Source organism: Perca fluviatilis, chromosome 1, assembly GCF_010015445.1.
Source record: "Perca fluviatilis chromosome 1, GENO_Pfluv_1.0, whole genome shotgun sequence".
Classification (NCBI taxonomy): Eukaryota; Metazoa; Chordata; class Actinopteri; order Perciformes; family Percidae; genus Perca; species Perca fluviatilis.
In genome coordinates, this window is record NC_053112.1 from 36540274 (window position 1) to 36555005 (window position 14732).

General features: G+C 40.6%; 1 protein-coding gene across 17 annotated transcripts in view; it reads right to left on the bottom strand.

Moving 5' to 3' along the window:
• The window catches only part of LOC120560464 (potassium voltage-gated channel subfamily KQT member 5-like), a 193540-nt gene that overhangs the window by 14895 nt on the left and 163913 nt on the right, over positions 1-14732 (bottom strand). For 7 of the 17 annotated variants that reach the window (XM_039803015.1, XM_039803056.1, XM_039803048.1 and 4 more), the window contains 5 exons: positions 14498-14593; positions 11615-11709; positions 8136-8162; positions 5344-5400; positions 329-552 (listed from right to left, as the gene is read on the bottom strand). In XM_039803015.1, the coding sequence (XP_039658949.1) occupies positions 329-552; positions 5344-5400; positions 8136-8162; positions 11615-11709; positions 14498-14593 (499 nt within the window). Of the gene's footprint in view, positions 1-328; positions 553-5343; positions 5401-8135; positions 8163-11614; positions 11710-11954; positions 12044-14497; positions 14594-14732 lie in introns of all 17 variants that reach the window. The other 10 variants (XM_039803037.1, XM_039803120.1, XM_039803101.1 and 7 more) reach the window with 3 other exon arrangements.

Sequence of the window (14732 nt, forward strand, 5' to 3'; positions counted from 1 at the left end):
GCCACATAACACTATTCCAGCCAATCAGCAACAGGCGGCGCCAGTTGATGGTAGGGGGCGAGGAGGGGGGAGGCAGCATGTGAATGTGACGGCCAGTGAATCTATCTGAATCTTATCTGTCCTTGAATCTGGGGGGCGGAGCTTCTGAAGGGGGGGTTGTATTAGTTTGCAGTTGAGTTCAAATATCAACAGTCTTTGCGCAACATCGCTTACTGCACCTTTAACTACTCAAGGTCAATGCCTAACCTCGACCAATCAGGCTTTTTCATAGGGCGGGTCTTGCCAAGAAACCAAGTGGGATCCATAATGATGCGACATAGTCACTCACCATCAGTGGTGGAGCGCGACTGGCTCTTAAGGCGGAGCGAGGGTCTGAAGCGTGTGCGGTCGTTGAAGCTCCAGCTCTTCTGCACCTTGGCAGGGCTGGTGCCCTCTGGCCCGGCATCAGCCACCGGAGAGCGCCGGTCGTTCACCGAAGACGTCTGCCTGTTCTTGATGCTCTGACCTCGAGGGCTCGCCATCCTCACCCGGTCCTTGAAGCTCAACTTCTGACTGTGGAGTGAAATGAGGATGAAGATTGGAAAAGAGGGGGGAGTTGGAGTGGGGAGAAGAGTAAGAATGGAACGATGTTATGAAGAGGTGGAATGACAGATAAAGACATGTTAATGATGTAAGGTTTAGGGCAACACTACAAAAAAAGACTTTTGGCATGAATCTGTTTCTACACAATCTCTTCATATGTCTTCATTCAGAACTGTATCTACTAATATGAGGGTGAAGGGCTGCAGGACAAGATAAAGACTAGCATGCATCAAGAATTGCAGCAGGTGCTTTACACACAATGCAAGCTCAGGTTGGGTATCATTCTTCGACTGCGTGGTGTAGTGTGTGCCTTGATGTGTTCGCATTCTTTAAATTGGACCCCACTGACTCTCAATGACATATCATTAAATGGTTAAATGTTGTTACACTTTCATTTGTGCTTATATTATATATGTTGCATACCATACCCTACAACAAATCCCCATTCAAAGCTATAGTATTATTTGCATATACGTTCCATGTAAAGTGCCATGAAAGAGTGAGGTTATGGAAGAAAATAGATGAAAATTACTTGTTGTAAGGGAAGGAACAGGACGGTGAAGTGTAAAGAAAGCAAGGGAGTGGCTGATTCTCTGATTGTGCGGCTATATATATATAATGACTGCATGCAAAGGCGGTGCACAAGCGTCAGGCATGGCTCATTTAAAAGTGGTACTGTATTTTCAATTGAACATGAGTAGTTTGACATCAAAGAATAAGGCTTGTATATAGTTTTGTTATTGTCAAATCGAATGAATGGATCAAAACCAACAATGCGTTAGTCGGTGTTCAACCTTTCTGTGGCACCAGCTCATTGGTTCCTACTGAAGAAGTAAATCTTTTATAAAGAGGCTCAGTCATTTCCCAAACCAACTCGGCCCTACGTTTTGTCAAACAATTCTTAAACAGGAATAAAGGTGATTTTGTAGGGGACTACTTTCAGCTGTGAGTTAATACACATTTGGTGCTCTTGTGACAATTTACTTCAACAGGACAGCTTTTGATTGAGTCAAATTAAACTGAAGTGGACAGGTCTATATCCACAACGTTCCACTTCCGGGATTGCTCCGTTGTTGCCGGGAATTCTGCCAGATGTCCTTCTTTTTCGGCCGGATGTCCGTTACCTTACACTTTCTTTGTGTTGTAATTTTAAACTCCGGTGGATTTCTGAGGACTATGGTAAACTGCTCCTCAGATCTCTGCAGGATAAATCCAGACAGCTAGCTAGACTATCAGTCCAACCTGAGTTTTCTGTTTTGCACGACTAAAACAACTTTTGAACGTACACGTGACATTGGCTACACAGCAATCCTAGTTAGGATCAATCCATTGCTGGTTTCTGGATTTGTTGACAAGAAAAAATTTAAAATGTCACCAGACTTATCTTTGATTGTGTATATAGAGGCACATGATGTGTTTGAGTGGCCAGAACCGGAGTACCATAGAGTTTAAAGTTTGTATCTGAGCTACGGGGAGCAGTAGGATATGTAGTTGAGGTGTAACACCAGAGGCCCGTTCCAGAAAGCAGGTTTAGTGAAAACTCTGAGTTTGTTAATCCTGAGATGAGGGAAACTCTGGGTTTTCTGTTTCAGAAAGAGAGGGAACTTAACCTCAGAGTCAGTTACTATGGTAACTGAGCCTATGAACCTAACCTGGTCGGGAGCAGGTTTTCTTCAAGAAACCTAGAGTTTCTCCCTCTGAGAGGGAGGAGACAGAGAAAAACCTTGAGTTTCTCTCAGTCTCCTCCCTCTCAGAGGGAGGAGAAACTCATTTCCTCATTCATTCATTCATTCATTCATTCATTCAGTCTGTATCAGGCGCATTTTAATGCAGTTTATCTGCATGAATAAAAAAACTTATTGGTTTTTGTTAGGCAGATTATAAAACGTTTTTTTCTCAAACATGTCATGTCCTTTTGTCGATGATCCAGTTGATGAAAAAGCTGTATTAATTCACAGAGAGTTTACGTCGGTATTGAGTCCCGACTATAGATGTATTTTCATTTCCACATACCCGATTTGAGGTATTTTTAAAATCACAGTCCATTAGATATGTAGATACCTTATCCGTCCTCATATCACTAACATCCACCATCGTGGACAGGCTTTAACATCCAAGCAGATTTTTTGTGTCGCATTACGTTTTTTGCAAACGACAGTGTTTTTATTGGGGTGTATGGATCATAACAGTAAAGCCACTGTATGCAGAGCCGTCAGAAAAGTGTGACTTGCTCTGAAACGTTTTTTAAACGTTTTGTGTAGTGTTCCCTGGACACAAACGTGAGAGCCATTAAAAAGAAATAAATGATTATACATTATAGTTCTGTTAATGATCATGGTGCTGCAGCCTCAGAATGGGATTAGTATAGTTTACTTTTTCGCCCGCAGGATTGCACCTAAATGAAATTATAGGTGTAATAGGCTACAATTCCAGTTTTCACCAGTAGCCCTAATATTATAAGTTAACTGTTAACTGTTAAATATGAAATTAATACACTGTAAAAGCGCTACGCATTGACTCGTGCAGCAATTTTCTCCCACGCCAATTCTCTCTTTTGCAGCAGCAGCCGCTGTCTTGCTTTTTTAACGAAATGAACGTTCAAACTCGCTGTTTGTGCGCATGAGTATTTCTGCCGACCCGTTTGTTTGTGGTTGTTACCATGGTGAATCGTAGAATCATGGCTCCATTCATGCTGCCTTTTTATAGTGGCTGTGCACGCGCGTAACCCTGAGTGAACCTACTCTGAGTTGATTGAACCAACTCAAATCAGCTGTTCTGGAACCGAAAACTCTGGGCGTTTCTCAATACCAAGAATGCAAAGTACGGACTTGTGTTCTTGGGGAGAACGTTCTTGCTGGTTGTTCTTGGAAGAATTTAACTCGCAAGTTCACAAGCACAGAAAACGCTGTTAACAGTTTGAGACGATGTGTTCTTCCTGTTATTGCTCAACACCCCCAGCACAGAGGCTACCTGCAAGGCTCCAAAATACCAGCTAGAAATAAAAACCACAACTATATAACCACTTTGTATTAAAACAATCTCCGGACAAGAAAACCTCATAATGCTAAAACTATTGCAATAATATTGAAAAATAAAACTAATTGAGCTTTAATTTTATTGTTTATGGTTTAGCTCAAACACCCCTTACTTATTCAAAAGAGTGGAACGTGATCCCTACTATTATTAGCGTATAAGTTTAAGTCAGTTTAAATAAAACAAATAAATAGGCATATGCACTGGTGTGTCCTATGTGTTCCTATTAGTGTTATGTGGAATTATCATTTCTATATTATTGTAGTGCACTGTATATGCCCAGGGAGATGGAAATTAGAAATTCAAATTATAAAGGTTGGTGTCTCCCCTTTAGTCTACATAACATGTCATAGCATGTTACCACTTTATGTACAACTGTTCATTTATCATAAAGACTGAAACTCAACTTCTAATAAATCAGAAAACAAATACACCAAAAATATGAACTAAATGCAAAATATAATGTAGGCTATAGCCTATGGCTTAATTTAAACAAGTCTCCGAAAAGAAACGGGTATATTTCATAGACTAATAATATACAGTCTATCTATGGTAGGCTATATCTCTCCTCTACCTGCTGCGCTGTGTGTGTGTGTGTGTGTGTGTGTGTGTGTGTGTGTGTGTGTGTGTGTGCTTGTTGAGTTTAACTCCGAAAAGACAGTTAACCACATGTGTTGTGATATTTAAACAAACGATCCGAAACGGCGAAATAAAAGCCTCTTATTTACGGGACCGGTCTAAAAGACCTCCGTCTTACAGCGGGATCTCCGAGTGTGACTGTCCGAGCGCTGAGCAAGCGGCCCCGGCAGGCGCAAGCTGGCAGCCGCGTCATTTTATGGAGCTCTGAAAACTCCGAAAACTTTCAAGCAAATTGTCAATTTGGCAAAGAATTTCGCAAGACTGCCTAAATTCGAAATATAAACCGTTCATTTCTCGCCTAAAATGTTCTCAGAAGTGAATTTAGTGATGAATAAGATGGCGACATTTTTTTAAATTGTCCCGTTTTTGGGCTGTCTATGTACTGGAAATCCAACCATCATTGAATGCCGAAATGAATGTTGGGATACAGGTGCTGCGAAGTTCATACAAGTTACCAACCGATGTATCCTCGGTAAATGGGCGTGTCAAGAATACATCCGGGAATTTGAACTGTTCTTGGCGAAATGCGAACTTGTGTATTGCGACAGTACTTTGGCAACACGAGATGACGTTTCACAGGGACACAAGCACACAAGTCAATAGAAGAACACATATTGGGAAACGCCCTCTGAGTTTCCCATCTCAGGGTAAATCAACTCAGACATCAGGGTTAGACTCAGAGTTTGTTAAACCTCCTACCTGGAATGGACCCCAGGAGCTGCGTGAAGAAAAAAAATGATGGTGGTCTATGACGTATAATTATTTTGATCCCTCCGTAGTCAAGAAAAAGCTTGCAGATGTTAATTATTTCACAGGATACTGCTACTGACAATAAAACCTGGTACAACTATTGAGAGAGAGAATGTAGTTAAAACCAAAATCACAACAGGCAGGAGTAGCACATTGCTCAGGCAAAGATCAAACAAAGGCAGTGCGTTACTGTAAAGGCGACGGATGTCTCCCTGCAATATTTAGTTACTCTGTCCTCTCTGAGGCCGCACAGCCTCCTACAGATACCCATGCACCAAGAATTAGTCAGCATTCCCAAATAAAAACGTCATGTAACAGAGGAGCAGAAACGCTGTGTACCTATGTTTCCGAGTGGTACGCCTCCTCAGTAGCTTCTGTTTATTACTAATAATTTTACTAAAAAAACCAAGGGGAGATAAACATATGGTGATGTGTTGCATGATGCATGACCAGAGAGAAAGTATTTACCTCTGAATGTTTTGTGAGGTGAAACAGAGCGCTTTCCCCCCTTTTTTTCACCTTGCCCTTTTTTAATTTAACCATTCTTTCTACTATTTTCTTTTTTCATGCTGCCTTACAGTAAGTCAACCTGTAAATGAAATTATCCTTAGACTAAATGTTTGAAGGCTACGAAGTACAAAGTAATAAAGCACAGTGTCTGTTGCTGCTTTCATTTGTCGACCACTGACATTTCCAAGCGGCAGAACGGAGGTAATTGAACTTAGTAGGGGAAAATGAACATCTACAGCACCATTTGAAAAAGGCTGCAATTTGGTGACTCACGCACTTCATGTCCCCCCATTTAACTATGTGAATTCAGCTGGGCCATAGCAACAAGTGCCTGAGTCACCATTGTGAGGCCAGTAACCTTAGACAGACACTTGTGGGTTCACAGAGGGCATAAAGATGCAGAAGTTGGTTAATTGTTCATTCATTTTTTTGTCCTATAGCTGTTTTATTACTGCACTGTGATATATTACTTGGAAGATCAATACATTTAATCTAGTTAATAAAAAAAGTAAGGCAGCTCCAGTTGGACTGTACCATGTGGCTTTTAATTTCCTCTCCGGTTCAGCAGTGGAGATGTAAATAGAGTCAGGGGTTCGCAAAGAAAAAAACAAAGGTGGAGGCTGGAGCTCTCCTGCCTCGTTCTTAAGACATGCTAAAGATTGCGTGGGATGGATTCTGCTCTTACCTGTGTGCAGGCAAGGCTGAATTGTCACACTCTTTTGCTTCCTCTGCAATGTGGTATAGTTCATATATGACACTTGCTCAAGGGAAAAACCGTACGACTGGTTGCTCAGGTGGTTTTCAGAGAAACATTTACTTCGTGTTTCAGAAACACAACTTATTACATCACTCAGCCCTCACTGCCCTGCATGCTGTCCCCCCCTTGTGATTAACATGAAGACAGGCTCCAACAAAGCATACTTTCTAATAAGAGCATAATAGGTAGCTGAGGCAAAAGGATGGTTAAAAAGTAGGGGAAAGTAGCCTATGTGTGGGCATGCGAGTATGTGTATGGTTGCTTGTATTTGAGAGCCTCAGCATGCGCATGTACTGTATGTGTGTTTTTTGGAGAGAAGAACCAGTGATAAAAAAGAAACTTAGATGAGAGCACAAAACGTTAACATAAAACAATGAGTCATACAGAGGGCTAGTGTAAAAGTAAAAAAAATTGGAAAGTCTACATTTCATCACCTGCAGACTTTAACACCTCCACTCTCTCTGTGACAGTGCAGTTCACACAGAAGTGGAGCAAAAGGAGTATTGACGTGTATTATGCTTTGTACTGATGATTGTCCTCCATACAGGGCTGGATATCGTTAAAACATTTATTTTTTAAACTAGTGGCGATACAATACCTTATAGTTTTTGTACAGATAGCAAAATTGTGTTTTTTTGAGTCCTTATTTTAAATTTGCACTTTTCAGTATTTTTATATTAAAGGGATACTTTAAGGAACTACTTTTTAATCCCTATCTGTGTCATCTTTGTGTGGGCAGCGTTTGCAGATGAACAGTGTTTGGCTTCCCTCCGTAGAGCCAGTGCACGGAGCTTGGAGCAGCCGAGGTCTGCCGAGATCCAGCGGATTTTAACGAACCTCCGTGAAGGGAATCTAAAACACTGTTCATGTGCACACAATGCCCACACTGCCATGCCACAGAGCTGGACTTAAATCAGCAAAATGCGAAAGTCTGTCGCTGAGTCTGTTGCTGTGTGAGTGAGTGAGTGATAAAGTTACACCATTGGTCGGAGTGAGTGATAACTTCGGTTGACTTGTTTTAAAATTAATCGGTGTGCGCAGTCAGCTGGTAAGTCCTCCGCTTTTGTCAATCAGCTGATTTATTTCCTCAATACGCTGTTGATGTTGCTGCCACAGCTGTTTGTGGTTAAGTTAAAACTCAAATAACAGAAAGGAGTAAACACTATGAAAAAAGGAAAAATCATCTTTAAAATAGAACTATCTGAAAGTAGGGAAAGGAAAAGATGACAGTGGAAGTTAAGTTTCACGTTCAGTTTCTGGCTGAGATATTAACAGCGGTGCACTGAAGAATGCTAACACATTTGCTCCAACTTTATAAAGTGATAATATGTCAATGTTGTGTTTACACAATGTTGCACTGCCCCCTAGAGGCCACAAAACCCAATTTTTTATACACAAGTAGCCACACAAGACCTTTGCTTAAATATAAATTGAAAACAGAACTATCCAAAAATGTAAAGAACTTTTTTTTTACTCAGTCGGTCCCAGAAAAGTATTTAACCCTTGTGTTGTCCTTCGAGTCCCAGTGACCCGAAGGACAACACAAGGATTATGTACTTCCATTTACTTTGTTGAGAATTGCTCTCTAAACAAGGGTTAATACAGCACCTTAGTTCTTGTTTGTACAGCATTTTGGTCAGCTTAAACTGTTTAAATGTGTTCTAGAAATAAACTTTACTTACTTACTTTACAAGAAACAGGGTTTAGAGAGCAATTCTCAACAAAGTAAACGGAAGTACATAATCCTTGTGTTGTCCTTCGGGTCACTGGGACCCGAAGGACAACACAAGGGTTAAGTTTGAAACTCAGCCCTATGGAACATAATGGAAGACCTGGAATTTTCAGTGAAACAGCAGTTACAAACCTTGTGGTCGACTCTCCCTGCTCCTTTCTGGAGTTGAGATGAGAAGAAAGCAAAACATATATATTAGAAAGCATCTTTTTATAATACTTCAGTATCAATTGTGCTTTAAGGACCATAACAATGCTTTTGCATGTTGCAGCCCATTTATTACAAATCATGAAGACTTTACATTACAGCTAAGCATGTTGCAAGCCGCGCTGCTGTGTATCAGACATTTGAAAGCATTTTTCCCATTGGCTTCCATTTATTTTCATGCAATATAAACACATACATACATACATACATACATACTCTTGAAACTTGACAAAGTCATCTAGTCCAAATTGGTTTGGTAGTAGCATACTCGTTTTAAGTATAGTCACTTAGGACAAGTGGGGCAAAGCTAGAAAGTGTGATTAAAAACAATCTGCATAAATGCATGACATGAAACATAATTGGTTTCCTTACTCTACAATTTAAGGTCAGTGGCTATACAGTACAGGCCAAAAGTTTGGACACACCTTCTCATTCAATGAGTTTCCTTTTTATTTTCATGACTATTTACATTGTAGATTCTCACTGAAGGCTCTTTTTTATTAATAAGGCAAACAATTCCACAAATTAACCCTGACAAAGCACACCTGTGAAGTGAAAACCATTTCAGGTGACTACCTCATGAAGCTCATTGAGAGAACACCAAGGGTTTGCAGCGCTATCAAAAAAAGCAAAGGGTGGCTACTTTGAAGAATCTAAAATATAAGACATATTTTCAGTTATTTCACACTTTTTTGTTAAGTACATAATTCCATATGTGTTCATTCATAGTTGTGATGCCTTCAGTGAGAATCTACAATGTAAATAGTCATGAAAATAAAGAAACACATTGAATGAGAAGGTGTGTCCAAACTTTTGGCCTGTACTGTATATGATAGTTTTAAAATTATGATTTGAATGCGCTTGATTTAAGAGGCAGCTATGTGGGGATAACCCCACACTCAACACAATTTTACATGCCCCGAGTGCTGGAAAACAACGATACGCATGCCCAAAGCCTTTGGCAATTAAAGTAAATGGCACAAATGTGATGCTAAGTGGGGCTGATTGCCTGTTGCCCCGCTGCAATTTGATTGGCTATTTGCCCAGTACTGTTGTCGTCATTGGCTTGTGGTTGGCAGAAGATAGTATTTATTTTAAACAAGATAAAAACTGCGATCTCCATGAACGATGTGGATTATCTTCTACAGTACAAATTAGAAATTCTGCCTTTTGAAGAAAAACTTGACATTAAACACCTCTGTGCCCACCAGCCGAGGGATATTGTTACAATATAACTAACTTGATGTTCATGGCAATGGATTACAGGACTCAAGCAAGTTTAATAGTCTGCTGCTTTTCAGTTACAAGAGTTGTAATTTATTTTTTATATTGTACAGAAATTGATGGAAATCAATGGATGCATATAGATGTAGGTTAAAGGGAAGAAAATGGTATAGCTTGCATTCAAAAAATTTCTTTAGGTGTACATGATTTGCAGTTAAGGAGCTAAAACCTGCAAACACACTGCTGTGGTCCACTAAATCAGCATGATAGAAAGATTACTGAATTAAGGGCTTTGTCAGCAACTGTTGCAGAAGCATTCCAGGGGAAACAGAACTTAACAAACAGCAGGCTCACTATACATGCATGTCAATGTAGACTATCCAGGCAATCTAAGGAAGCATTTGCAACAAGAGATTATAGTGACTGAGTGACTGAAGATCTGTTCACTTAAAGCAGTGTCTTTGTAATCAGAGTATGTCTTTTGTACAGTTCAATATGACTCTATATCAACATAGTATATGCCTTGCAGATGGTTTCCCCAATATTTCCAGGCTCCATAGATGGGTTTAGAAAAAAAAAACTGATATGCATGCTTAATGCCCTGATCTGTTAAAATTACAAAAAATAATGGGTGGAACATTTTCAATATCCTACGAAGGAACCCTCCCAGTTAGCTAAGAGTGCAGACTTAGCTAGCATCTAGCGATCTGGTCAGAGCCATGGATAAGATGGTGGTTAGTTAGATATCTAATGCATGGTATACATATCTCATACATGGTGACATTACTAATATCATTTCCAGAATAAGCGATGTTCTGTGCTCTTAACTTGTGGTTAACTAATGATTGTAAAGATTTACAGAGAATATGTTTATGGAATTTAACATTATCTATCTAACAGGGACGGGCTAGCAGGTTTGCCCAATGGTTATGGAAAAAGTTATTTTCAAAGCATGGCCTATCGTCTGCATTGAGCTAGCGAGGGTAACATTAAACACAGAGACATGGCCTGAAAACTGCTATGGTTTTGGTTGTGTCCTCTCGTGATAGTGAAGGACCAGGTAAAAACCCTGCAGTCATGGGGGGTAGCTGTAGCTAACGCCAGGCAAAAAAGATATTTTGTGGGGAATTAGCCTTTCCAGAGCTGGCCTCCCTACGTGTAAATGTTCCACCAGTACAAGTTCCTCCCAGAGACTATTTTGCAGAGCCACTGTCCGGAGCTTAGCGCTGCCCAAAACCATTGTGAATGGTTTAAAGAAATGCAAACAACCCAGAGCCCATGTGTGACAAGTTAGCTAGCTATAGCTGACAGATGTGTATCAAGAAGTTTTGGAAATGTGAGGATGAGAGAAACCAGAAACACAATTTCATTGTTTTCCAGCAAGTTGCTGCTAAATAGTGTAAATAACCTTACGCTATCATGACATTGTGGCAATACGTTGTCTTCCCCCATGCTGCACGCACCTACTCGACTTGTAAGTCAAAGACCCGTCTATAGTGATATATACTGTGTCTTTGTGTATGCATGTATTTTAGATAAGTCAGCTACCAAAGCCACTGATAGACTAAAGTATATGCACTGTACCTCTAGATTACTCAGGACATTAGTGCTTAGTGGCCACCCAATTTAAAGAGTGAAGTGCTGCAAATTCAAAAAAGCTTAATTGGCTCATTGAGGCCACAACTGCCATCATAAATAGATACTGAGATAATGCTGAAATTGCTGCCTGAGACCCTCAAAGTAACATCAGTGAAAGTCACTGGTCCATTGTTAAATACAGAGAGCCTGACTTAGTGTGAGTTCGGTGAAGGGACAAAATGTAATTTATATAATAGCAACAAAAAATTAAAGGTTGTTAAGAGATTTCCTAGAAGACTGCGTTCTATTAATTCACGCAAGCTATATTCAAGCAGTAATGGAGCCTGGAAAGGATCAGTCTTTTTGATGGATGTGAACCAATTTCTCATGAGAAAAAGAAAAATTTAAAATCAATGCATATATATGTTCAATAGAGAGAGCAACACGGATACATTAAGCAATAAGACTGAGCACAAAAAAGTGAAAACCTGAATCATTTTAAAAAGATAACCACAGCTATACAGAATTGTAGTAAAGGAAAAAAAATGGCTTGAGTGGCACAGACACCAAATACAGACACCAGCTGCCATAGTTGTACCTACTTTGTAGGGCTGCAGGTATGCAACGCCTTCAAGTGAGGCTTCCAGGTAGCAATGGAAACCGAGTTCTCATCAGCCGCATAACTACGCCAAACACACTGCATGCAGAATACACAAAACCGGGAAGAAGAAAAAGGTACAAATAAAAAAATAATAAATAATAAATGGGAAGGATAAAAAAAGAAGAAAATACAACAAAAACAAGGCAGAGGAGGGAGTCAGAAGGAAGAGGAAGAAGAGGATGAGGAGAATAGAAAAAACAAATGAAATAGCTGATTAGTGAAAACCAAACAACAGGTGTGTCACGTCTGTGGCTGGGCGGAGGTCAGGCATGGATACATGCCTGTGGGAAGGCAGGAGGCTCTCATAGTGCCGCCAAGTGGCGTCCAGGTAGGGCTTGGTGCTGTCGGTGGAGTAATAACGCCACGCAGCCTGGTACAACATTGGGACGGACAGGGTGAGGAGAAGGAGGAGACAAGAGGAGGTGGAAGTCAGGAATGGGGGGGGGGGGAAGAAAAAATGGAGAAGCATGTGGGAGGAAGGAGGGTGAGAGAACAGAGGATGAGAAGGAAGTGTACAGAAAAATATATGAGGAGGGCAACGTGAGGTCAGCGCAGATAAAAGTCAGGGTCAAACAAAAGGTGTGTGTGAAGCAGACAAGAGGGGGATGGCAAGAATGGGTTTACCCAAATGTGTTTCTGGGCTTAAACTATAGACTGCAAAAATGGTGGATGAAGCACCCGTGAAATCACCACTTGGTTCATGGACTGCCGTTTTGAAGCCTCGAATTTGGCGATACGGATGTCGCCATCTTGTTTTTTTTGGAACCGGATGTAGCAATTTTTGACGAGAGGGTGGAGCTGGGGAGGATGACGCGACCAAGCCAGTGTTGTTTATGGTTGCAATGGCGCTGTGCTAAACGCTAAAGAGGGAAAGTTGCTGATTTTCAACCCTTCTGAAGAGAGTCATCCAGTGGAGATTTACCGACGGGTAAGCGCTGACCTCCGGATACTGCCACCATTCATCTGCATGTATGGCAGTACTACAGGAGATCGACAAACTTTCCCATAAGTTATCAGCTAGCCATAGCTAGCTAGCTTGGTTGGCATAATGCTAAACAAGACATTTTTAGACGACCAAACCAACTTTAATGAAGTGAAAACACACAGTGAGAGGTTCGCAGTTTAAGACAAAAACATGGACAACACCGAAAAACAAGCTCCTGGCTATTTTAATGTCCACAGTGCCATGGCTAGTATTGCTATGCCTCTTAGTGCATTTAATTTACCTTCGAAGCCAGAGCTGTGGAGTTTGCTCTATCCAGATTTGCCAGTGTTAGCAATACCAGTTGATGACAACACATTACGCTGTTTTTGATGCATACAAACAGAGTCACAAATATCCACAGATAGAAGTTGGACAGAACTGTGTTTTAAGCTGATTTAATGATACACAAATAATACAAATATATAAAAACTGTATATTACTACAGCTTTCTCTACTGTTCACACATTGGGGCAGCCATGTTGGATTTTGAGGTCGGCTTTAGGGCTTAAAGTGAAAAAAAGGGGGGGGGGGTGTAATGTTTCAATATGCACTCATTAAAGTTAATTTTAAGTTAAACAGTTAAAGTCCTTCTTACATTACACAATAATAAAAGTGGATCAGTTTTTACTTCTTCCAACGATATGTTAAATTAAGAGTCAATGTAGATTTACATATTGCAATAATATAACCCTACAATGAATCATTGTGAAAACTAAACTTTCTAGATGTTGTGTTGTTACTTTGGCCAGGTCATCATCAAAAAAGCGAATTAGTACATTCATGATTTTGTCCATGTTGATATTTGTTGTCATGTACATTTATTAAAAACGTTTCTTATAGCTAGACGTTTAAACTCTGGGACAAGGCCGTTATGTTTAAATAACTGCCATGCTGATTCCAAACAGACAGCTTTGTCAAGGCAGTTTGGGCTTAAGATAGCTTTTACACAGTGGCCATCGTTAATGACTAATCGTGTTCCGCTATGAACGTGCACACACTGTTTATATCACAAACACGGTCGGTCAGTGAAGGCGCAGTCGCAGTGGTAGCGGTAGCCGTCGTTGCCGGTAACGTACTCGTATGACAGAGTGCACGGCCCAAAGCTTTCTAGCATCGAATGACTAGCAAGCACTTTCTTACCGCTGCTGCCGTACATTATCTTCCTTGAACACAGTGCCATGGTTAGCATTGTTAAGCCTCTGTCCTGATTGACAGGTCAGCGTGTAGCCATGCCCCTAAAGCATCCCCTGCTTTATTGTCAATTTTAAAATAAATTGGGACCAACATTTCCAAAATGAACATCATGCTCTATTGAAGAAGACTTGAAACTAGCGATTAAGACCATAAACCCATTATGAAAATGTTACTGAGGTAAATAATTAAGTGAGAAGTAGGGCCATGTTCTCATAGACTTCTATAGGAACGGACTTCTTTTTGCAACCAGTGGAGTTAAGGTACTTTAGCATTGGCTTCACTTTCCAGGCCCAGAAGCTTCATCCATTATTTTAACAGTCTACAGGCTTAAACACAGGAGAGCCTGGAGTCCCAGAGTTTAGTGCAAAGTGAGGATGAGGGGGCACAGGGCCGGACAGAGTGAAGCTACATGTTATGTGTTTTTTATTGGGTAGTTTCAGGGTTTCGGAGAGTCCACGGAGGTAAGAGAGAAACTGGAGAATGGTAAAATCATTTAAAACACATTTTATATTGTGCAGGCATTCAGTTTACTTAGTTGCTGTGGTGTATTGTTTTGAATAACAGCAACAATTCATAATAACTGTTTTTTATTTCCAGTCCAAAAAATGTGTCAGAGAAAGTAATACAGCAGGCTGTCTGCTTTACCTGGATGAGGTAGGCGGCTGGGTTTCTCCTTTTCTCAAAGTGCTTCTGTCTGTGCTGCTCCTGGACCTTCAGGGCAAAGCCTGAGCCCAGAATACCCTGTATGATATTAATAGGATGAAATACTGGATGCATGTGTACTCAAGTATAATTGAGCTGCTGAGAAACTACAACAGAAACAGATAAACTACAACAGGTATGAGATCGTCCATTGTGTCTGCATGAAAAAATGCTAGGG